The sequence below is a fragment of the Coregonus clupeaformis genome, chromosome 10 (assembly GCF_020615455.1).
Source record: "Coregonus clupeaformis isolate EN_2021a chromosome 10, ASM2061545v1, whole genome shotgun sequence".
Classification (NCBI taxonomy): Eukaryota; Metazoa; Chordata; class Actinopteri; order Salmoniformes; family Salmonidae; genus Coregonus; species Coregonus clupeaformis.
In genome coordinates this window covers 14,122,715-14,145,710 of record NC_059201.1, presented here as the reverse complement: position 1 = coordinate 14,145,710, position 22,996 = coordinate 14,122,715, and the positions used below count along the sequence as shown (strand labels likewise).

Below are 22,996 nucleotides of genomic sequence, written 5' to 3'. Positions count from 1 at the left end.
TACAACTCTAGCCCAAATGTCCCACATGCTGCCTAGAAGGGATACAGCTTTTGTCAAAAATGTACTTTTCGTAGAAGCTGGTTACGCAGGTTAGGACAATTAACGCAGCAGGTTATTAGGAGTAGGTTAATGTTAGAAAAAGGGTTAGGGTTAGCTAAAATGCAACAAAAAACATCGGACATTATTTGGAACAAAGCTATATCCCATCTAGACTTGACCTTTAGTACACAAGGGGGCGATAGAAAACCGTATTTGAGTTACTAACCACATTTTGCAATTTAGAAAATAACATAAATTATCTCAAGGTTAGGATTCTGACGTTGGGTAATCTGATCCTAGATCTATTGTAGGGCATCTTCTGCCGGCATCTCAACCTCAATAATAAAAATGGAAATGCAGGCAAAGAGCTTGCTCTAAATACACAGGTCAAGGAAAAGTGCAGACAGCTTTGCCATAAAACCCTATTCCACAAATCTCTGTCAAAATAGAGCAATACTGTATGTAACAATAATGTAAAAGCAAAACACAGATATTTCAGAGGACTTTATTTTTTTTCATGTAAACCAACACGCCTGGTCTTCATTTCTGTTTGACCGTTTGGAACTTGAGTTTACAGAATCATTTCAATCCATTATCACTTCAGCACCAACTAAGTTGTATTGTTGTGCAGGTGTAGAGTTAAGTTGTCATTTTATTCTAAATATGGGTTAAAAACACCCACAAATTACTCCTTACACATCTGAACGTTATAACGATCAACATGTCCCTTCATTCTCACATCAGGTAATGTCAGAACAGAACATTCATTGACAAATAACCAACCTAGACTATTTGACATTACCACTTTAAAGCATATTAGAACTTTGGCTCTGGCAACGGAAAATAAACCATTTGTATTGACAATGCAAACTGGCATGGTTTTTGGAATGCATACATCACATGTAGCATCATTCTTTCCTTGACGTATCTCCCTCGACAACACAAGTTTTCACCATAGACCCAAGACAAAACATTATGGGCCGGTTTGCCCAGATTACGCCTAGTCCTGGATTAAAAAGCTATTTCAATAGTCCAGTGCTAAACTTGATCTGCGTACGGGAAACCGGCCCTTAGACAGTTGGTAGCAGAGGTATTTGATCGCCTCAACATCGTTATGATCTAGAATATATACTTGACATCCCAGTCAGTAAGTAACACTGACAATAAGTACCATTGGTTACAACCAAATTAAAACACATTCATCCCTCTATATAAATAAAATAAATATTCTCTCCATACGTCAAACATAGCAGACATTTCCATAACATACTGAGGCTATAGCAGTATGGCACATTTAGCCAAAACAGTTATTTTATATTATTTAAATATTTGGACTCTTGGGAGAGAATGCAGAACATTACTGGAGGAGCCAGAGCACAACCCATCTCTTCTGTACAGTATGTGCATTAGAAAATGCATTCATTGTCGGGGCCATAATACTCTGCGAACACAGACATGTTGTGCTGGCAGAGGGTCAAACTTCTGAGGCACCCAAGAACATTGGAAACATTCAGTGAGGACTCATGCAACCATATGTTTCTTATCTGTTAATTCTTCCCAAAGTTACATTTCACTCCCCCGTGTCAATGATTTCACTCAAATGTCACTGTAAAATGATAACAGTATGAAAAACCCAGACCACGCCTTACCATTCTTAAATTTAGGTGCAACTTTCCGCAGGAAAACAGCCTCAAATGCAGCATGTTGAAACTGTTCTTGTTCTGTCTGTTAAAAGGGACAGGTCACCCAGGATTTATTATTCAATAACCTCTGCTGCGGTCTTAGCCTGGTCCCAGATCTGTTTGTGCTCTCTTGCCAACTCTGGGACCAGGCTAGCACTGTCCATCAAGTTCGGTACAGAACCAAGTTGTTACTCTCTGAACCGTCCTCTATATTTTACACTGTCCCTGAGGCTATTACCTAGTACTAGTGCATTCTAATAATAATGGCATAACATAGCATGACCCTGCTCTAGTCTCCATCTTGGGCACAGAGCAACTGAGCATATTTAGATTCTACTCCAACAGACACTGCATTTGAGATGGTGCTCTAGGAGTTTATTTTTTCTATAAAAATGTTCAAAAATAGATATTAGGATTACCGTTGTTCCCTTCATTTCAGTTAGTACTTAAATAATAATAATAAATATTAATAATAAATACAGTACTTGAATTGTAATCAAACTTGGAGATGTGATGCCTGGCTGGCCAGTTAATGAGAATCAGAGCAGCACAAAGGGAGGTGGAGTCTGTTCTGGCACAGAAGAACAATGTCCCCAGACTGGGAATGCAGAGGGTGGAGGATGTTTCATTTCTCTGCAGTCATAGCAGCAGCCATGGGCGTCCTCATGGTGCCGCGGGCTGCAGCTGCCAACTCTTCGATCTCTGCATTTAGCTTCCTGATCACCCACTCCATCGCCTCACGACCCTGATGGAGGAAGAGGAGAGGAGTCAAATTAGAAGGGGGAAAAAAATAAAAATAAAATAACGGTATAAATGATCTCGGAGTTCTAAAGGACATAGCCTGGTGCCGGATCTGGTTGTGTTGTATAGCGTCTATGGTAGTTTTCATGCCAAACATGAGCATAGGTGTAGGCTATACAGTGCAAAGAGATCTGAGACCAAGCTATCATGGACATCATACAATTAGTTTTTCAAACTACATGCAGATACAAGTGTTTCTCTAACCAGCCATCTGGGTAGGTGAGGAGAAGACCGAGATCACGTACCTTGCCTGCGTTTGCAGAGATGGTGCTAGCCAAAACTCCCTCAAGGTAGCTACTCAGACTGACCCCTTTGACTGAGATGAGAGCTTCTTGGGTCAATATCGTCCTGCACAGACAAGAGTGGAGAATTAGATATTAAAATATATTTATGTAATGCATTTATCCTTCATTTAACCAGGGAAGTCACACTGAGTTTGACATCTCCCATTTCAAGTAGCCCGATACACTGTAAGCATGGCACAAAGTTAGTAAAGCCTTACTTGTCTGACTGTACTTACTTCTCTGGGTCATCAGGGTGTGGTCTGTATGTAAGCTTCTCATCCACTGACACCATGTTAGTGAATGTGATCTGCAGAGAGAGATAATCATAAAGGCAGACAGCATTAGACATGTTCAGGGTTCAATGTAATATACACATTTACACTAAATTACTGTGAACTATACTGAACAAAAATATGAGCTGAAATAAAATATCAGTCATTTTCCATATGCAAAAAAAGCTTCTTTCTCTCAAATTCTGTGCACAAATGTGTTTACATCCCTGTTAGTGAGCATTTCTCCTTTGCCAAGATAATCCATCCACCTGACAGATGTGGCATATTAAGAAGCTGATTAAACAGCATGATCATTACACAGGTGCACCTTGTGCTGGGGACAATAAAAGGCCACTAAAATGTGCAGTTTTGGTCACACAACACAATGCCAAAGATGTCTCAAGTTGAGCAAGCATGCAATTGGTATGCTAACTGCAGGAATGTCCACCAGAGCTGTTGTCAGAGAATTGAATGTTCATTTCTCTACCATAAGCCACCTCCAGCGTCGTTTTAGAGAATTTGGCAGTACATCCAACCGGCTTCACAACCGCAGACCATGTGTAACCACGCCAGGCCAGGACCTCCACATCAGTCTTCTTCACCTGCGGGATCGTCAGACCAGCTGATGAAACTGAGGAGTATTTCTGTCTGTAATAAAGCCCTTTTGTGGGGAAGAACTCATTCTGATTGGCTGGGCCTGGCTCCCCAGTGGGTGGGCCACACCTGCCCAGTCATTTGAAATCCATAGATTAGGGCCTAATTTATTTATTTCAATTGACTAATTTCCTTATCTGAACTGTAACTCAGTAAAATCATTGAAATTGTTGCATGTTTCTTTATATTTTTGGTTAGTATAGAACAAGGTAAACCTCCTTCCATAAATGTTTTACCACTTGACTCATTGCATTAAGGGTTCCTCAGTTCTGAGACACACTCATCTGCTATTGGAAATTAGATCAAGACAGCTTCCAGAGTTTCAGATTCTTCAAAACAGAGCATGTTTTGTAAATGGTTACAGGTCTGGTCTTGTAAAATTTTTTTATATTTATAAAATATATACACATATACATATATATATATACATATATACATATACATATATATATATACATATATATATATAACATACATATATATACACATACATACATACATACATACATATATATATATATATATATATATACAATATACTAATGGAACAGCTAGGCTATAGGTCTACAACATGTCACCCTTGAAACAGATAAACACTGAGTGTACAAAACATTAAGAACACGTTCCTAATATTGAGTAGCACCCCCCTGGGGCCGAGAGACTGAGAAACAGCTTCTATCGAGGCCATCAGACTGTTAAAACAGTCACCACTAGCCGGCCTCGACCCAGTAGCCTGCCCTGAACCTTAGAGACTGCTGCCCTATGTACATAGTCATTGAAGACTGGTAACTTTAATGTTTACATACTATTTGCCCACTTTATATGTGCACTACTTTTGTGAAAAAATATTTGTTTCTAAAAATCTATATCTTTTAAATTAATTAATTTTTTTTTATTCCGATTTTTCGGACGGTGCTGCAGCACCCTCAGCACCCATACTTCCTGAGGCTATGGAGACAGGTAGACATGGCAGCATAATGCCTCCTGTAGCTCAGTTGGTAGAGCATGGCGCTTGCAACGCCAGGATTGTGGGTTCGATTCCCACGGGGGGCCTGTATGAAAAATGTACGCACTCACTAACTGTAAGTCACTCTGGATAAGAGCGTTTGCTAAATGACTAAAATGTAAATGTACTTCCTGAGGCTATGGAGACAGGGAGACATGGCAGCAGAATGCCCTCTACTTCCTGAGGTTATGGAGACAGGGAGACATGGCAGCAGAATGCCCTCTACTTCCTGAGGTTATGGAGACATGGCAGCAGAATGCCCTCTACTTCCTGAGGTTATGGAGACATGGCAGCAGAATGCCCTCTACTTCCTGAGGTTATGGAGACATGGCAGCAGAATGCCCTCTACTTCCTGAGGTTATGGAGACATGGCAGCAGAATGCCCTCTACTTCCTGAGGCTATGGAGACATGGCAGCAGAATGCCCTCTACTTCCTGAGGCTATGGAGACATGGCAGCAGAATGCCCTCTACTTCCTGAGGTTATGGAGACAGGGAGACATGGCAGCAGAATGCCCTCTACTTCCTGAGGCTATGGAGACAGGGAGACATGGCAGCAGAATGCCCTCTACTTCCTGAGGTTATGGAGACAGCATGGCAGCAGAATGCCCTCTACTTCCTGAGGCTATGGAGACAGGCATGGCAGCAGAATGCCCTCTACTTCCTGAGGTTATGGAGACATGGCAGCAGAATGCCCTCTACTTCCTGAGGCTATGGAGACAGGGAGACATGGCAGCAGAATGCCCTCTACTTCCTGAGGTTATGGAGACAGGAGACATGGCAGCAGAATGCCCTCTACTTCCTGAGGCTATGGAGACAGGGAGACATGGCAGCAGAATGCCCTCTACTTCCTGAGGTTATGGAGACATGGCAGCAGAATGCCCTCTACTTCCTGAGGTTATGGAGACATGGCAGCAGAATGCCCTCTACTTCCTGAGGTTATGGAGACAGCGAGACATGGCAGCAGAATGCCCTCTACTTCCTGAGGTTATGGAGACATGGCAGCAGAATGCCCTCTACTTCCTGAGGTTATGGAGACATGGCAGCAGAATGCCCTCTACTTCCTGAGGTTATGGAGACATGGCAGCAGAATTCCCTCTACTTCCTGAGGTTATGGAGACATGGCAGCAGAATGCCCTCTACTTCCTGAGGCTATGGAGACATGGCAGCAGAATGCCCTCTACTTCCTGAGGTTATGGAGACATGGCAGCAGAATGCCCTCTACTTCCTGAGGCTATGGAGACATGGCAGCAGAATGCCCTCTACTTCCTGAGGTTATGGAGACATGGCAGCAGAATGCCCTCTACTTCCTGAGGTTATGGAGACAGGGAGACATGGCAGCAGAATGCCCTCTACTTCCTGAGGCTATTGAGACATGGCAGCAGAATGCCCTCTACTTCCTGAGGTTATGGAGACAGGGAGACATGGCAGCAGAATGCCCTCTACTTCCTGAGGTTATGGAGACATGGCAGCAGAATACCCTCTACTTCCTGAGGCTATGGAGACATGGCAGCAGAATGCCCTCTACTTCCTGAGGTTATGGAGACAGCGAGACATGGCAGCAGAATTTCCTCTACTTCCTGAGGTTATGGAGACATGGCAGCAGAATACCCTCTACTTCCTGAGGCTATGGAGACATGGCAGCAGAATGCCCTCTACTTCCTGAGGTTATGGAGACATGGCAGCAGAATTTCCTCTACTTCCTGAGGTTATGGAGACATGGCAGCAGAATGCCCTCTACTTCCTGAGGCTATGGAGACATGGCAGCAGAATGCCCTCTACTTCCTGAGGTTATGGAGACAGGGAGACATGGCAGCAGAATGCCCTCTACTTCCTGAGGCTATGGAGACAGGGGACATGGCAGCAGAATGCCCTCTACTTCCTGAGGCTATGGAGACAGCATGGCAGCAATGCCCTCTACTTCCTGAGGTTATGGAGACAGGGAGACATGGCAGCAGAATGCCCTCTACTTCCCGAGGTTATGGAGACAGGACATGGCAGCAGAATGCCCTCTACTTCCTGAGGTTATGGAGACAGGGAGACATGGCAGCAGAATGCCCTCTACTTCCTGAGGTTATGGAGACAGGGAGACATGGCAGCAGAATGCCCTCTACTTCCTGAGGCTATGGAGACAGGGAGACATGGCAGCAGAATGCCCTCTACTTCCTGAGGCTATGGAGACAGGGAGACATGGCAGCAGAATGCCCTCTACTTCCTGAGGCTATGGAGACATGGCAGCAGAATGCCCTCTACTTCCTGAGGTTATGGAGACATGGCAGCAGAATGCCCTCTACTTCCTGAGGTTATGGAGACATGGCAGCAGAATGCCCTCTACTTCCTGAGGCTATGGAGACATGGCAGCAGAATGCCCTCTACTTCCTGAGGCTATGGAGACAGGGAGACATGGCAGCAGAATGCCCTCTACTTCCTGAGGTTATGGAGACATGGCAGCAGAATGCCCTCTACTTCCTGAGGTTATGGAGACATGGCAGCAGAATGCCCTCTACTTCCTGAGGTTATGGAGACATGGCAGCAGAATGCCCTCTACTTCCTGAGGTTATGGAGACATGGCAGCAGAATGCCCTCTACTTCCTGAGGTTATGGAGACAGGGAGACATGGCAGCAGAATGCCCTCTACTTCCTGAGGCTATGGAGACATGGCAGCAGAATGCCCTCTACTTCCTGATGTTATGGAGACATGGCAGCAGAATGCCCTCTACTTCCTGAGGCTATGGAGACATGGCAGCAGAATGCCCTCTACTTCCTGAGGTTATGGAGACAGCATGGCAGCAGAATGCCCTCTACTTCCTGAGGTTATGGAGACATGGCAGCAGAATGCCCTCTACTTCCTGAGGTTATGGAGACAGGGACATGGCAGCAGAATGCCCTCTACTTCCTGAGGCTATGGAGACATGGCAGCAGAATGCCCTCTACTTCCTGAGGTTATGGAGACATGGCAGCAGAATGCCCTCTACTTCCTGAGGCTATGGAGACATGGCAGCAGAATGCCCTCTACTTCCTGAGGTTATGGAGACAGGGAGACATGGCAGCAGAATGCCCTCTACTTCCTGAGGTTATGGAGACATGGCAGCAGAATGCCCTCTACTTCCTGAGGTTATGGAGACAGGGAGACATGGCAGCAGAATGCCCTCTACTTCCTGAGGTTATGGAGACAGGGAGACATGGCAGCAGAATGCCCTCTACTTCCTGAGGTTATGGAGACAGGGAGACATGGCAGCAGAATGCCCTCTACTTCCTGAGGTAATGGAGACAGGGAGACATGGCAGCAGAATGCCCTCTACTTCCTGAGGTTATGGAGACATCAGAACAGCCTCAATTCGTCGACACATGAACAAAGCATCCCACAGGGATGCTGGCCCATGTTGACTCCAATTTTTACCAGTTGTGTCAAGTTGACAGGATGTCCTTTGGGTGGTGGACTATTCTCGATACACACGGGAAAGTGCTGAGCGGGAAAAACTCAGCAGTGTAGCAGTTCTTGACACAAACTGGTGCGCCTGGCACCTACTACCATACCACGTTCAAAGGCATTTAAATATTTTGCCTTGCCCATTCACCCTCTGAATGGCACACATACACAATCCATGTCTCAAGGCTTAAAAATCCTTCTTCAACCTGTCTCCTCCATCTACACTGATTGAAGTGGATTTAACAAGTGACATCAATAAGGGATCATAGCTTTCACCTGGATTCATCTGGTCAGTCTGTGTCATGGAAAGAGCAGGTACTCTTAATGTTTAGTACACTCGGTGTATGTCTCAATGTCAACATGTATTATATACAACATTATGCTGAAATCATAAAACGTTTCAGAACTCACATTTGAAGATTGAAGCTCGAATGTCCTTTCAACGGGGTCCACTACAGAATGCTCCTGGATGTACGTGCACGTCTGTGTTCTGCCAATGATCTGGAGAGAGAAACAATACAATAGAACCCACATGATCAAAGCACCAGGCCCGGCCTGTTTAGTGTCATTCAAATGTCCTGACGGAGTACAGAGTGTCCCCAAGACACAGTATTCATACTGTACTGATCTCAACACATGTATCAGACAGTTTCCTGTGTGTACTAGCTAGGTATATGGGACACGTCTATGGACAGGTCAGACAGTGCTGGATCTAACAGATTGGTTAATCTGGTTTCTCTGTAATCTACTGTAGACTTGGCCTCCTTCACTCCAACAGGGAACCTTCACAAGTTCAAAGGGTGTTAATTTAACCGTCCACTCACTTATAATCTTGTTCTTTTCTGAAGGTCATATTTGCTGTCTCAGTTTATTGGCAGTCTCAGAGATTACCCGACGACATCTATGCCCCGTCAGTGATTTTGGACGGTTTTTGTGCTAGACTTTTAAAAAGGACTTAGCAGTGATATTAATAGCAATTGTGTAGATCAGGGCACGTGGTCACCAAACGTCTGAGCAGTAGTGCTGGTCTAGTATCACTTTTCCCTTTCAGATCATAATAAAATTAGATTTACATGGACAAGGGGAACCTGATCCTAGATCAGCACTCCTACTCTGAGAAGCTTTTTGAACTGGAGCCCAGGAGACTGTGTCCTGTCAATGATTTGGTCGGTGGAGGAGCAAGACTGTCAAAGGACTTAGCCGTGATATTAGTAGCAGTCTGCCGACCTTCCCTCCCAGGAGCTAAACCAAAGGCAGAGTTGAGTAGTCTCTCGCGACAGCCCTGGTTCTGAGATGAAAGGACAGTGGTTAATGCTTCCATAGAACTGGACTATGGGTCAGAACAGAGCTCTGGAGATGACCTCATTTCAAAAGGATGAATAATAGGAAGATTATTCAAAACGGAGGAATGAGATGTATGAACTGTCATTTAATACTGTCAATAAATCAAGATTAAATTAATCTAATCACTGAATCTTTTACAATGCCTTCATAGTCATAACTGTAATCGTGGCAATTTGCATGCCTTCATAGTCATAACTGTAATCGTGGCAATTTGCATGTGCAGCAAAGAGCAAACTAATTACGGACAGTGTTTAATAGCTACCCCAGACAAGAACATCGTGATGAGACTGGAAACCATTCAAAGCAACCTCTGAGTAGGCCCCTGGCAGCATAGTTAGAGGTCTGCCTGTTACATCAACGATAAGAGGGTTGTGTTTTATAGGGACAGTTCTGTACCGAGCAGACAGGATTATGTTTTATAGGGGTAGCTCTGTACTGCCAGGACACTAGGAAGAGGAATGGCACCAGCTTGTTCAGGACAGCATGTGCCAGACATGGAGCAATACAGTCTCGTGCCACGGGCAGTGCCTATTGCTCTTACCCCCACCCACCCAGGAATAGCACCCTACGGCTGGGAGTACTGGGGGCCAAGGGGGTAAGGTCAAGTACTGCATAATGGAAGAACCAGAGAGTGTGAGAATTGTGTAACTGAGATCTATGGCTGTGAGGCTATGAACTCAAATAACACTGACTGAGGCTACTAGAGGAGAAGTCTACCAGGAGGAGTCTCAAACCATGACACCCCACTTTTGTTTTGTTTGTGACACAGCAGTTGAAAGGTTTGAAACAGCAGTTTGTTGTCCAGTCTAAGAAACTGTCTAGCAGTACTTTCATTTTATGAAGCGTGACGCATTTGCATGACAACCATTTCATTTTCTATTTCTAAGGCTATTGCACAGAAAATGCCCAACACTGAACGAAAAGGCTAGTATGACACTCACTGCTATGTTGCTAAAGTAGAATCTACTGTGATAGATCCTGTCTTTCGTCCAGACATATATAGAACCTCTAATAGGCCTACGTTTTGTATTTCTACTGAAAGAAAAAAAAAAAAAAAAACACTTACTGATTTGACGATGGAGGGCAGGCCCCACTCAGCGCTGAGCAGTCTGTTGCTGTGCAGGCGTCCCCGCGTGTCCACGCTACGGTCCAACACATCCACCCCAAACACACTGGGGTTCATGGGGTTGGGGTACTTCTGCATAGCAGCCTTGGTGACAGTCTCCCAAGGATGGCTGTGAAGGGGAGGAGGAGTTTATCAGCGTGCAATTTATTTACACAAGTTCAAGTTTTTGCTGATATCCACATGGCAGTCAGCCACTAAATACATGGGTAATACAATACACACAATAAAACATTGAAGTTGAAATTACAAGTGCAATTCATGACAATATGTATATTTACACACTTGTGTGGAAGAAACAGGTGCCGTTTAGCGCTATGACACTTAGAACATTATCATCCATTTATATGCAACAGCCTCTAAGAGTTCATTATTATAGTGAGCAGGACAGGACATAATGTTCTGAGAACAGATATGTAAGTCTAAATCCTCACTGGTTTAATTCAGCTGTCTACATAGTAACTGAGCGTCATCGTTTTTTTAAAAACTGGTGATTTGACTTGTAATCGCCAAAATGTATCCACGGATTGATTATTTCTCAATGAAGTATCTAGGTTGCCATGGAGGAGACAGAAGCCATGTGGTTGCGGTGTGACGCATCTCGGAGGCGCGTCAAGAAGTAGGGGAAAGGTTGCCGTTGCTACTACGAGCTAACTGGTTACGCAATTTCACTGCAACCTGACACTGACCGCTAGAAGCTGTTCATTTAAATATCAGATGCTGTTCAACTGATACAAACTGCAATGGTCAGGATTCTCACAGTCATTGAAAAGAAAAACACGAACCAGCTAGCTGACGTTTGCTGACTAAACGCAACTCCGCATGGGATGCAAGTTATATATCGTGAAGTTGAGTTCAGTCAGTTAATTCAAGCCAAACCCGATACTACGCGAAACAACACACACAAATCAATGAATAGATAGAAAGCTGGCTACTCACTTGAAAATGTGTTCCGATGTCCAGATCTTCATGGTCGGTGAGATGGTGAGTTTAGGAGTGAATCAGCCTGTGATTGCAGTCACACTGTTGGGAAAGCCGCCCGCATTCAGAAAAGACCCAGCGCAAATCCCCTCCCACCTACGACGCGCAGTCATGGGACATAAAGTTGTGTGGCGCACTTCCGCCGCATTCTCCAGCGTTGATTGACAGCGGTCGACAACGCAATGACATAGAGGAAAAAAAACCACGCGCCTAATAGAGAGGACGTTCTTCCTCTGGCAGGCACAAGTTATATTATATAATTGGCATATTGGCGTGTGTATGTTCGTTATACCAAATGCAAATCTGAATAGCTACCTATGAGGTAGACTTACTGTTGAATCCATTTTTATTCATTGAATAATTACAACTATAAAACACATATTAATAGTAATGTTTTCAACAATGATTTGCTTTCTCTCCTAAATAGAATCTCTATCCTCTAGCCCAGGGGTGTCAAACTCATTCCATGGAGGGCCTAGTGTCTGCGGGTTTTTGGTTTTCTCTTTCAATTAAGACCTAGACAACCAGGTGATGGGGAGTTATTTACTAATTAGTGTCCTTAATTCATCGATCAAGTACAAGGGAGGAGCGAATACACGCAGACACTCGGCCCTCCGTGGAATGTGTTTGACACGAGCTCTAGCCTATCACTATTACACCTTCCACATAGGATCACAGTATTTGGCCTGTGAAAACAACTGGGCAGTGTTTATATTTATCCCCTTCAGTGAGGTTATGTAACTCATCACGTAGAGCGGGTCCAACCTTGATCCTGAATAAATACGGTCTTGGAGGTGATCATTGCCCAACCTTTTGATTGGTTAAACATCTCCTCCGAGTATAGAGCTATTGCAGAGATGACTGAATGCTACGTAATTATCCTCTTGTAAGGATTATGGATTATATAATCTCCTTCTAACCTACATTCCCATATAGGCTACATGGCCTTTAGTCCATAGCTTAGTCTCTGTCTTCAGGTGCCACAGTTTATGGGTCTTTAGGCCTGATCTGAGCATATTATGACTGTACAAAAGGGGGCATTCTGCTGCCATGTTGAATGGTCTTATCAAACTGGACAGAGACAGTTACAAGTAATCTCTCTCTGTCAGATGGGAGGAGTGGGAGGGAAGTATGTGCCAAGTGTACCCACTGACTGAGCTGGAACTACTGTATGTTGTTGGAGCATTATTGGGCTTTATAACCAGACCTATGACATTGTTCATTGACAATAATGCTTGAACTTGAAGAACCACACAAAATAAACACACAAAGTATTTTAATAATATAATAAAAATTGTTCACAATATCACACTGCATCTGGTTTTCGTACATTGCTAAAATTGCTGAGGCGCCCAATAATTAGCAAAGAGCACATTAATATGGTGAACTCCCCTTTTTAAATACAGCTTTGTTTATTTGCATATGATCTCAATCAAGCTTGGGAAATCTGGTAGTCTACATTACAACATTGACAGAATTTGTTATCTATATTTGTAAGACAGATTCTTTCCTGATCTATTCAGTTTCATAAAAAAAAACATAAAATAGGCCTACGTCAGTATACAACTGCGGACAATTGACATTGCATTACAGCTCTCTACTACTACACTGTACATTTCATTAAACAGGCAATTATCCTGATATCTCCTTTGAACACTATGACTCATATACTAGAGTAGGGCCAGCAGTTTTTCCTGACTTCCTGACCTCATGACCTGACCTGGAAAACCCTTGGCCCTTCTTATAAACTATCAGGAAAAACTGTTGTTGAAGCTTCCAGACACAGCCTGGTCAGAACCGAGAAAACGGTGACAACATGATTCTTCCACACAACATATGATGCCACATCTACTCAGCTATAGTCTCAATGGTTTCAACAGTCTCTGTCACAGTCTCCATCGTCGTAACTTCCGTACTCTGAACTCTCGTTGCAGCCGGCGACGCCGACTCTTCCCCAGCCACCTCCTCGGGCCCCCACCCCTCCACGTCAGCCGTGGCATCCTGGTACTGCTGGTACTCTGACACCAGGTCATTCAGGTTGTTCTCTGCCTCGGTGAACTCCATCTCGTCCATGCCCTCCCCAGTGTACCAGTGCAGGAAGGCCTTGCGCCTGAACATGAGCGAGAACTGGTCTCCCACGCGACGAAAGATCTCCTGAATGGCCGTGTTGTTGCCAATGAAGGTGGAAGCCATTGTGAGCCCCCGAGGTGGGATGTCACATACGGCTACTTTACAGTTGTGAGGGATCCAGTCCACAAAGTAGTTGCTGTTCCTCTGTTGCATCATCAGCATCTGCTCGTCCACTTCCTTGGTGGACATCTTGCCACGGAACATCCCAGCCACAGTCAGATAGCGCCCTCTTCGGGGATCGCAGGCGGTCATCATATTACGGGCATCAAACATCTGCTGGGTGAGCTCGGGCACGGAGAGGGTGCGGTACTTCTGGCTGCCGCGAGCTGTGAGCGGTGCGAAGCCCGACATGAAGAAGTGGAGACGGGGAAAGGGCACCATGTTGACAGCTAACTTCCTCAAGTCGGCATTAAGTTGGCCGGGGAACCTCAGGGAGGTCGTGACCCCGCTCATGGTCATACACACCAGGTGGTTCAGGTCACCGTAGGTCGGGGTGGTGAGCTTCAATGTACGGAAGCAGATGTCGTAGAGAGCCTCGTTGTCAATGCAGAAGGTCTCATCCGTGTTCTCTAGGAGCTGGTGGATGGACAGCGTGGCGTTGTAAGGCTCCACCACGACGTCTGACACCTTGGGAGAGGGCATGACACTGAAGCTGGTCATGATGCGGTCGGGGTACTCCTCGCGGATCTTGTTGATGATGAGGGTGCCCATGCCGGAGCCCGTCCCACCACCTAGGGAGTGGACGAACTGGAAGCCCTGAAGGCAGTCGCATCCCTCGCTCTCCTGACGCACCCTGTCAATCACGGTGTCCACAAGCTCTGCTCCCTCGGTATAGTGGCCCTTGGCCCAGTTGTTCCCAGCACCAGAGTTTCCTATTCCACAGAAACACAGAGAAAGAGAATTTTGTACATCATGTTAGTGCAACTAACTTACAGTGAGGGAAAAAAAGTATTTGATCCCCTGCTGATTTTGTATGTTTGCCCACTGACAAAGAAATGATCAGTCTATAGTTTTAATGGTAGGTTTATTTGAACAGTGAGAGACAGAATAACAACAACAAAATCCAGAAAAAACGCATGTCAAAAATGTTATAAATTGATTTGCATTTTAATTAGGGAAATAAGCATTTGACCCCTCTGCAAAACATGACTTAGTACTTGGTGGCAAAACCCTTGTTGGCAATCACAGAGGTCAGACGTTTCTTGTAGTTGGCCACCAGGTTTGTACACATCTCAGGAGGGATTTTGTCCCACTCCTCTTTGCAGATCTTCTCCAAGTCATTAAAGTTTCGAGGCTGACGTTTGGCAACTCGAACCTTCAGCTCCCTCCACAGATTTTCTATGGGATTAAGGTCTGGAGACTGGCTAGGCCACTCCAGGACCTTAATGTGCTTTTTCTTGAGCCACTCCTTTGTTGCCTTGGCCGTGTGCTTTGGGTCATTGTCATGCTGGAATACCCATCCACGACCCATTTTCAATGCCCTGGCTGAGGGAAGGAGGTTCTCACCCAAGATTTGACGGTACATGGCCCCGTCCATCGTCCCTTTGATGTGGTGAAGTTGTCCTGTCCCCTTAGCAGAAAAACACCCCCAAAGTATAATGTTTCCACCTCCATGTTTGACGGTGGGGATGGTGTTCTTGGGGTCATAGGCAGCATTCCTCCTCCTCCAAACACGGCGAGTTGAGTTGATGCCAAAGAGCTCAATTTTGGTCTCATCTGACCACAACACTTTCACCCAGTTCTCCTCTGAATCATTCAGATGTTCATTGGCAAACTTCAGACGGGCATGTATATGTGCTATCTTGAGCAGGGGGACCTTGCGGACGCTGCAGGATTTCAGTCCTTCACGGCGTAGTGTGTTACCAATTGTTTTCTTGGTGACTATGGTCCCAGCTGCCTTGAGATCATTGACAAGATCCTCCTGTGTAGTTCTGGGCTGATTCCTCACCGTTCTCATGATCATTACAACTCCACGAGGTGAGATCTTGCATGGAGCCCCAGGCCGAGGGAGATTGACAGTTCTTTTGTGTTTCTTCCATTTGCGAATAATCGCACCAACTGTTGTCACCTTCTCACCAAGCTGCTTGGCGATGGTCTTGTAGCCCATTCCAGCCTTGTGTAGGTCTACAATCTTGTCCCTGACATCCTTGGAGAGCTCTTTGGTCTTGGCCATGGTGGAGAGTTTGGAATCTGATTGATTGATTGCTTCTGTGGACAGGTGTCTTTTATACAGGTAACAAGCTGAGATTAGGAGCACTCCCTTTAAGAGTTACCTGTATAAAAGACAAATCTTTCTGATTGAGAGGGGGTCAAATACTTATTTCCCTCATAAAAATGCAAATCAATTTATAAAATGTTTGACATGTGTTTTCCTGGATTTTTTTGTTTGTTATTCTGTCTCTCAATGTTCAAATAAACCTACCATTAAAATTATAGACTGATCATTTCTTTGTCAGTGGGCAAACGTACAAAATCAGTACATTGTAAATAAGCTTAAAGAAGTCCTCCAGCGATTTTTGAACATTTACTGCGATATCCCAAGAAAAGCGATATCCTAAATATAAATACAGTACAATACTCACACTAAATGGTAAAAAATATTTTTTGGCAGAATGTGTGTTTTTTTAGACACAACTGCAACCTTCAAGGAGTAGGGCATTCAAGGAGTTGGTCTGATGGGAATCTGTGATGTCATCGGCCTCCCCCCTTGCTTGAGGAACAATAGAGGAACCTGCACTTGTGCTATGTCATGACTTACCTCGACCACCTATTGAGATGTGCCTTTTGTAAAATAAATCCGGTATTAAATGAGGTGAAAAGGAGACGAGTGCCACTTTAAATGTAAAAAAGTGAAATATCCCTTTAAAAAACTGTATGCATATTATAATAGTGTCAAAAGAGTATCACTTTTGAGTTTCCATCATCATCAATAACTTTGATTAGATCTACCGTTTCAGTCATCAATAACTTTGATTAGATCCACCATTTCAGTCATCAATAACTTTGATTAGATCTACCGTTTCGGTCATCAATAACTTTGATTAGATCCACCGTTTCAGTCATCAATAACTTTGATTAGATCTACCATTTCGGTCATCAATAACTTTGATTAGATCTACCGTTTCGGTCATCAATAACTTTGATTAGATCCACCGTTTCGGTCATCAATAACTTTGATTAGATCTACCGTTACTCTCACCATGTATAAAGTTATCCGGCCTGAAGAGAGCTCCTATGCGGCTGCCCCTGACGCTGTCCATGGTCCCTGGTTCTAGGTCAAGGAGCAGGCCCCGGGGGACATATTTACCACCTGGAAGAACATATAAACATGTCATAAATGATTTCCATTTGGTCAGTGGTTTTGATTCAATACAGCCCAAGATAATATATCTTTATAGCCCCGTGGACTGAAGAACTCTCTTTCTTTTCAATAATATATCCATTTCTCTTACCATTTGCCTCGTTGAAGTAGACATTGAGCCTCTCCAGCTGAAGAGGATCCTCCCCCTCATACATTCCTGTAGCACTGATTCCATGCTCCTCGCTGATCACCTCCCAAAACTGTAAAGACATGATGGACAGTAAAGACACACAGTAAAGCTATATATCCGTGTTGTATATTTTGAGCGTGACCTGCCCAAGAAAAACACAGGACCAGGAAAAACTCACCAGGTCAAAAGGCCAGGAAGAACTCAGGCCCTAATGATAACACCCCAGACTCCGACAGATGCCCCAATACACACATATTACGATGAGGTGTGAACTGGAGCTGAATCTAACACGTCATATGGTTGATCTTGCTTGTCCTCAGCAGCAGCCATGATAAAAATGTCCCACCCTCTCAATGTGCCAGCCTTCTGCTACTTCCTCCTTATCTCTGAGCAGAGTGCCCCTTGGGGAACACCCTGTCACTCACACTCAACAACCGCCACGGTGGGCAACGTGCCAGCACCCATTATCTTGTTCAATATACACTATTTCAAACATTAAAAAAGTATGATTCTACTCAAGAGAATGCCAATTGTTTTACATGTATAGGTATGCTGTGCTTTGCTACTCTTTGTGAATAGTATATGACTGGCATAAACATTATCAAGTAACATACCCTAATGTAACAGTTTATAAGTCTCATTGTATGTAAATAAAATAATACTTTACCACTGTTCAAATGGGTTATGAGAGTTATTGGAAGTATATATATATTGTATTTACAGTGGAAGTATATACTGTATTTGCAGTGGAAGTATATATACTGTATTTGCAGTGGAAGTATATATATTGTATTTGCAGTGGAAGTATATATACTGTGTTTGGAAGCAAGATAAGCATAGCGCTAAAGCATGTATAGTATTTATCAACCCTTCAGTAAATAAAAAACACATTTAATCAATTTGAATAAAAAACAGTTAATTGATCAACCCTAAAGTGAATTAAAAAAAACACATTTAATCCATTTGAATATAAAACGGTTAATTGATCAACCCTTCAGTGAATAAAAACACATTTAACTCATTTCGATATTAAACAGTACATTTACCTTAGATCCTATCTGATTTCCACACTGTCCAATCTGTAGATGAACAATTTCACGCATGATGAGCGAGAAAGACTGCTAACACACAAGGGTCTCTGACATGACATGACACTGCCTCCTCACCAAGGTTTTATACTGCAGAGGGCATCTGATGTCACTGCTGTCAGGGTGACACCCAAACCACCAGGTCACAGCGTGTACCCTGTGATCCTTTTTGACTTTCATTACATTTGCATTTAACACAGTATGATTGAATGTTGATGTGCTGAATAAGTATGATGCATGAATGATCAAGTATGATATATATACAGCGCTTTTGACACTGGGGATGCTCTCAAGCCTAAGCGGTCCCCTAAATGGATATACAGTGCCTTGCAAAAGTATTCATCCCCCTTGGCGTTTTTCCTATTTTGTTGCATTACAACCTGTAATTTAAATTTATTTTTATTTGGATTTCATGTAATGGACATACACAAAATAGTCCAAATTGGTGAAGTGAAAAAAAAAAAAAAACTTGTTTCAAAAAATTTGACAAAATAAATTACGGAAAAGTGGTGCGTGCATACAGTGGGGAAAAAAAGTATTTAGTCAGCCACCAATTGCAGAAAAACAGCCCCAAACCATGATGTTTCCACCCCCATGCTTCACAGTAGGTATGGTGTTCTTTGGATGCAACTCAGCATTCTTTGTCCTCCAAACACGACGAGTTGAGTTTTTACCAAAAAGTTATATTTTGGTTTCATCTGACCATATGACATTCTTTCAATCCTCTTCTGGATTATCCAAATGCACTCTAGCAAACTTCAGACGGGCCTGGATATGTACTGGCTTAAGCAGGGGGACACGTCTTGCACTGCAGGATTTGAGTCCCTGGTGGCGTAGTGTGTTACTGATGGTAGGCTTTGTTACTTTGGTCCCAGCTCTCTGCAGGTCATTCACTAGGTCCCCCCGTGTGGTTCTGGGATTTTTGCTCACCGTTCTTGTGATCATTTTGACCCCACGGGGTGAGATCTTGCGTGGAGCCCCAGATCGAGGGAGATTATCAGTGGTCTTGTATGTCTTCCATTTCCTAATAATTGCTCCCACAGTTGATTTCTTCAAACCAAGCTGCTTACCTATTGCAGATTCAGTCTTCCCAGCCTGGTGCAGGTCTACAATTTTGTTTCTGGTGTCCTTTGACAGCTCTTTGGTCTTGGCCATAGTGGAGTTTGGAGTGTGACTGTTTGAGGTTGTGGACAGGTGTCTTTTATACTGATAACAAGTTCAAACAGGTGCCATTAATACAGGTAACGAGTGGAGGACAGAGGAGCCTCTTAAAGAAGAAGTTACAGGTCTGTGAGAGCCAGAAATCTTGCTTGTTTGTAGGTGACCAAATACTTATTTTCCACCATAATTTGCAAATAAATTCATTAAAAATCCTACAATGTGATTTTCTGGATTTTTTTTCCTCAATTTGTCTGTCATAGTTGACGTGTACCTATGATGAAAATTACAGGCCTCTCTCATCTTTTAAGTGGGAGAACTTGCGCAATTGGTGGCTGACTAAATACTTTTTTCCCCACTGTATGTATTCACCCCCCTTTGCTATGAAGCCCCTAAATAAGATCTGGTGCAACCAATTACCTTCAGAAGTCACATAATTAGTTAGATTGCACACAGGTGGACTTTATTTAAGTGTCACATGATCTGTCACATGATCTCAGTATATATACACCTGTTCTGAAAGGCCCCAGAGTCTGCAACACCACTAAGCAAGGGGCACCACCAAGCAAGCAGCACCATGAATACCAAGGAGCTCTCCAAACAGGTCAGGGACAAAGTTGTGGAGAAGTACAGATCAGGGTTGGGTTATAAAAAATATCAGAAACGTTTAACATCCCACGGAGCACCATTAAATCCATTATTAAAAAATTGAAAGAATATGGCACCACAACAAACCTGCCAAGAGAGGGCCGCCCACCAAAACTCACAGACCAGGCAAGGAGGGCATTAATCAGAGAGGCAACAAAGAGACCAAATATAATCCTGAAGGAGCTGCAAAGCTCCACAGCGGAGATTGGAGTATCTGTCCATAGGACCACTTTAAGCCGTACACTCCACAGAGCTGGGCTTTACGGAAGAGTGGCCAGAAAAAAGCCATTGCTTAAAGAATAAAATAAGCAAACACGTTTGGTGTTCACCAAAAGGCATGTGGGAGACTCCTCAAACATATGGAAGAAGGTACTCTGGTCAGATGAGACTAAAATTGAGCTTTTTGTCCATCAAGGAAAACGCTATGTCTGGTGCAAACCCAACACCTCTCATCACCCCGAGAACACCATCCCCACAGTGAAGCATGGTGGTGGCAGCATCATGCTGTGGAGATGTTTTTCATCGGCAGGGAAACTGGTCAGAATTGAACAAATGATGGATGGCGCTAAATACAGACAAATTCTTGAGGGAAACCTGTTTCAGTCTTCCAGAGATTTGAGACTGGGACGGAGGTTCACCTTCCAGCAGGACAATGACCCTAAGCATACTGCTAAAGCAACACTCGAGTGGTTTAAGGGGAAACATTGAAATATATTGGAATGGCCTAGTCAAAGCCCAGACCTCAATCCAATTGAGAATCTGTGGTATGACTTAAAGATTGCTGTACACCAGCGGAACCCATCCAACTTGAAGGAGCTGGAGCAGTTTTGCCTTGAAGAATGGGCAAAAATCCCAGTGGCTAGATGTGCCAAGCTTATAAAGACATACCCCAAGAGACTTGCAGCTGTAATTGCTGCAAAAGGTGGCTCTACAAAGTATTGACTTTGGGGGGGTGAATAGTTATGCACGCTCAAGTTCTGTTTTTTTGTCTTATTTCTTGTTTGTTTCACAAGAAAAAAAAAGTGCATCTTCAAAGTGGTAGGCATGTGTGTAAATGAAATGATACAAACCAATTTTTTAATTCCAGGTTGTAAGGCAACAAAATAGGAAAAATGTCAAGGGGGATGAATACTTTCGCAAGCCACTGTAACTAGTTTTGTACAGTCTCCTTAATAAATTGTAACCATGTCTTACTTCATGAAAGTTTTGAACGTCTTTCAGAGAAGTTATTGTTTGGCTGTAGATTGTGCACAGCGCCTTCGCTCCAACAGTTTGCAAAGGAAGGAGGAATGGGATATACAGTTGAAGTCAGAAGTTTACATACACCTTAGCCAAATACATTCAAACTCTGTTTTTCACAATTCCTGACATTTAATGTAAAAATTCCCTGTTTTAGGTCAGTTATGATCCCCACTTTATTTTAAGAATGTGAAATGTCAGAATAATAGTAGAAAAAAAAGGGAGTTGCTTGCAAGCCGAAGAACACCATTCCAACCGTGAAGCACAGGGGTGGCAGCATCATGCTGTGGGGGTGCTTTGCTGCAGGAGTGACTGGTGCGCTTCACAAAATATATGTCATCATGAGGAAGGAAAGTTATGTGGCTATATTGAAGCAACATCTCAAGACATCAGTCAGGAAGTTAAAGCTTGGTCGCAAATGGGTTTTCCAAATGAACAATGACCCCAAGCATACTTCCAAAGCTGTGGCAAAATGGCTTAAGGACAACAAAGTCAAGGTATTGGAGTAGCCATCACAAAGCCCTGACCTCAATCCTATAGAAAATGTGTCGGCAGACCTGAAAAGCGTGTGCGAGCAAGGAGGCCTACAAACCTGACTCAGTTACACCAGCTCTGTCAGGAGGAATGGGCCAAAATTCACCCAACTTATTGTGGGAAGCTTGTGGAAGGCTACCCGAAACGTTTGACCCAAGTTAAACAATTTAAAGGCAATGCTACCAAATACTAATTGAGTGTATGTAAACTTCTGACCCACTGGGAATGTGATGAAATAAATAAAAGCTGAAATAAATAATTCTCTCTACTATTATTCAGACATTTCACATTCTTAAAATAAAGTGATGATCCTAACTGACCTAAAACAGGGAATCTTTACTAGGATTAAATGTCAGGAATTGTGAAAAACTGAGTTTAAATGTATTTGGCTAAGGTGTATGTAAACTTCCGACTTCAACTGTATGTACAGTGAGGGAAAAAAGTATTTGATCCCCTGCTGATTTTGTACATTTGCCCACTGACAAAGACATGATCAGTCTATCTTTTTAATGGTAGGTTTATTTGAACAGTGAGAGACAGAATAACAACAACAAAATCCAGAAAAACGCATGTAAAAAATGTTATAAATTGATTTGCATTTTAATGAGGGAAATAAGTATTTGACCCCTCTGCAAAACATTACTTAGTACTTGGTGGCAAAACCCTTGTTGGCAATCACAGAGGTCAGACGTTTCTTGTAGTTGGCCACCAGGTTTGCACACATCTCAGGAGGGATTTTGTTTCACTCCTCCTTGCAGATCTACTCCAAGTCATTAAGGTTTCGAGGCTGACGTTTGGCAACTCGAACCTTCAGCTCCCTCCACAGATTTTCTATGGGATTAAGGTCTGGAGACTGGCTAGGCCACTCCAGGACCTTAATGTGCTTCTTCTTGAACCACTCCTTTGTTGCCTTGGCCGTGTGTTTTGGGTCATTGTCATGCTGGAATACCCATCCCACAACCCATTTTCAATGCCCTGGCTGAGGGAAGGAGGTTCTCACCCAAGATTTGACGGTACATGGCCCCATCCATCGTCCCTTTGATGCTGTGAAGTTGTCCTGTCCCCTTAGCAGAAAAACACCCCCAAAGCATAAT

At 43.6% G+C, this 22,996-nt stretch overlaps 2 protein-coding genes and 1 long non-coding RNA gene across 3 annotated transcripts; 1 reads left to right on the top strand and 2 right to left on the bottom strand.

The window, feature by feature from the left end:
* Positions 1-530: 530 nt before the first annotated feature.
* On the bottom strand, positions 531-11,710 carry prelid3b (PRELI domain containing 3). The gene is made up of 6 exons (XM_041887343.2): positions 11,573-11,710; positions 10,577-10,745; positions 8,578-8,667; positions 3,043-3,113; positions 2,768-2,870; positions 531-2,466 (listed from the first exon to the last, which is right to left on the bottom strand). Exons 1-6 carry the CDS (start codon positions 11,602-11,604, stop codon positions 2,347-2,349), a joined length of 585 nt encoding a protein of 194 aa, XP_041743277.1. The 5' UTR covers positions 11,605-11,710; the 3' UTR covers positions 531-2,346.
* Positions 6,241-6,784, top strand: LOC123491607. The gene is made up of 3 exons (XR_006661471.1): positions 6,241-6,272; positions 6,666-6,714; positions 6,761-6,784. It is a non-coding gene; the product is annotated as an uncharacterized LOC123491607 (long non-coding RNA).
* Positions 11,711-12,873: 1,163 nt separating the features above from the next.
* LOC121574775 (tubulin beta-6 chain) lies at positions 12,874-18,389 on the bottom strand. Its single transcript, XM_041887342.2, has 4 exons — positions 18,282-18,389; positions 17,197-17,305; positions 16,944-17,054; positions 12,874-14,616 (listed from the first exon to the last, which is right to left on the bottom strand). Exons 1-4 carry the CDS (start codon positions 18,336-18,338, stop codon positions 13,463-13,465), a joined length of 1,431 nt encoding a protein of 476 aa, XP_041743276.1. The 5' UTR covers positions 18,339-18,389; the 3' UTR covers positions 12,874-13,462.
* Between the last annotated feature and the right edge of the window lie 4,607 nt (positions 18,390-22,996).

Coding starts and splice junctions, on each gene's coding strand:
- prelid3b (XM_041887343.2), bottom strand. CDS start 11,604: ATGAAGATCTGGACATCGGAACACATTTTCAA. Junction 3,114..8,577: donor TCGAGCTTCAATCTTCAAAT/GTGAGTTCTGAA, acceptor CTCTCTCTGCAG/ATCACATTCACTAACATGGT. Junction 2,467..2,767: donor TCTCTGCAAACGCAGGCAAG/GTACGTGATCTC, acceptor TTCCTCCATCAG/GGTCGTGAGGCGATGGAGTG.
- LOC121574775 (XM_041887342.2), bottom strand. CDS start 18,338: ATGCGTGAAATTGTTCATCTACAGATTGGACAGTGTGGAAATCAGATA. Junction 17,306..18,281: donor GAAATCAGATAGGATCTAAG/GTAAATGTACTG, acceptor ATGTCTTTACAG/TTTTGGGAGGTGATCAGCGA. Junction 17,055..17,196: donor CTACTTCAACGAGGCAAATG/GTAAGAGAAATG, acceptor ATGTTCTTCCAG/GTGGTAAATATGTCCCCCGG.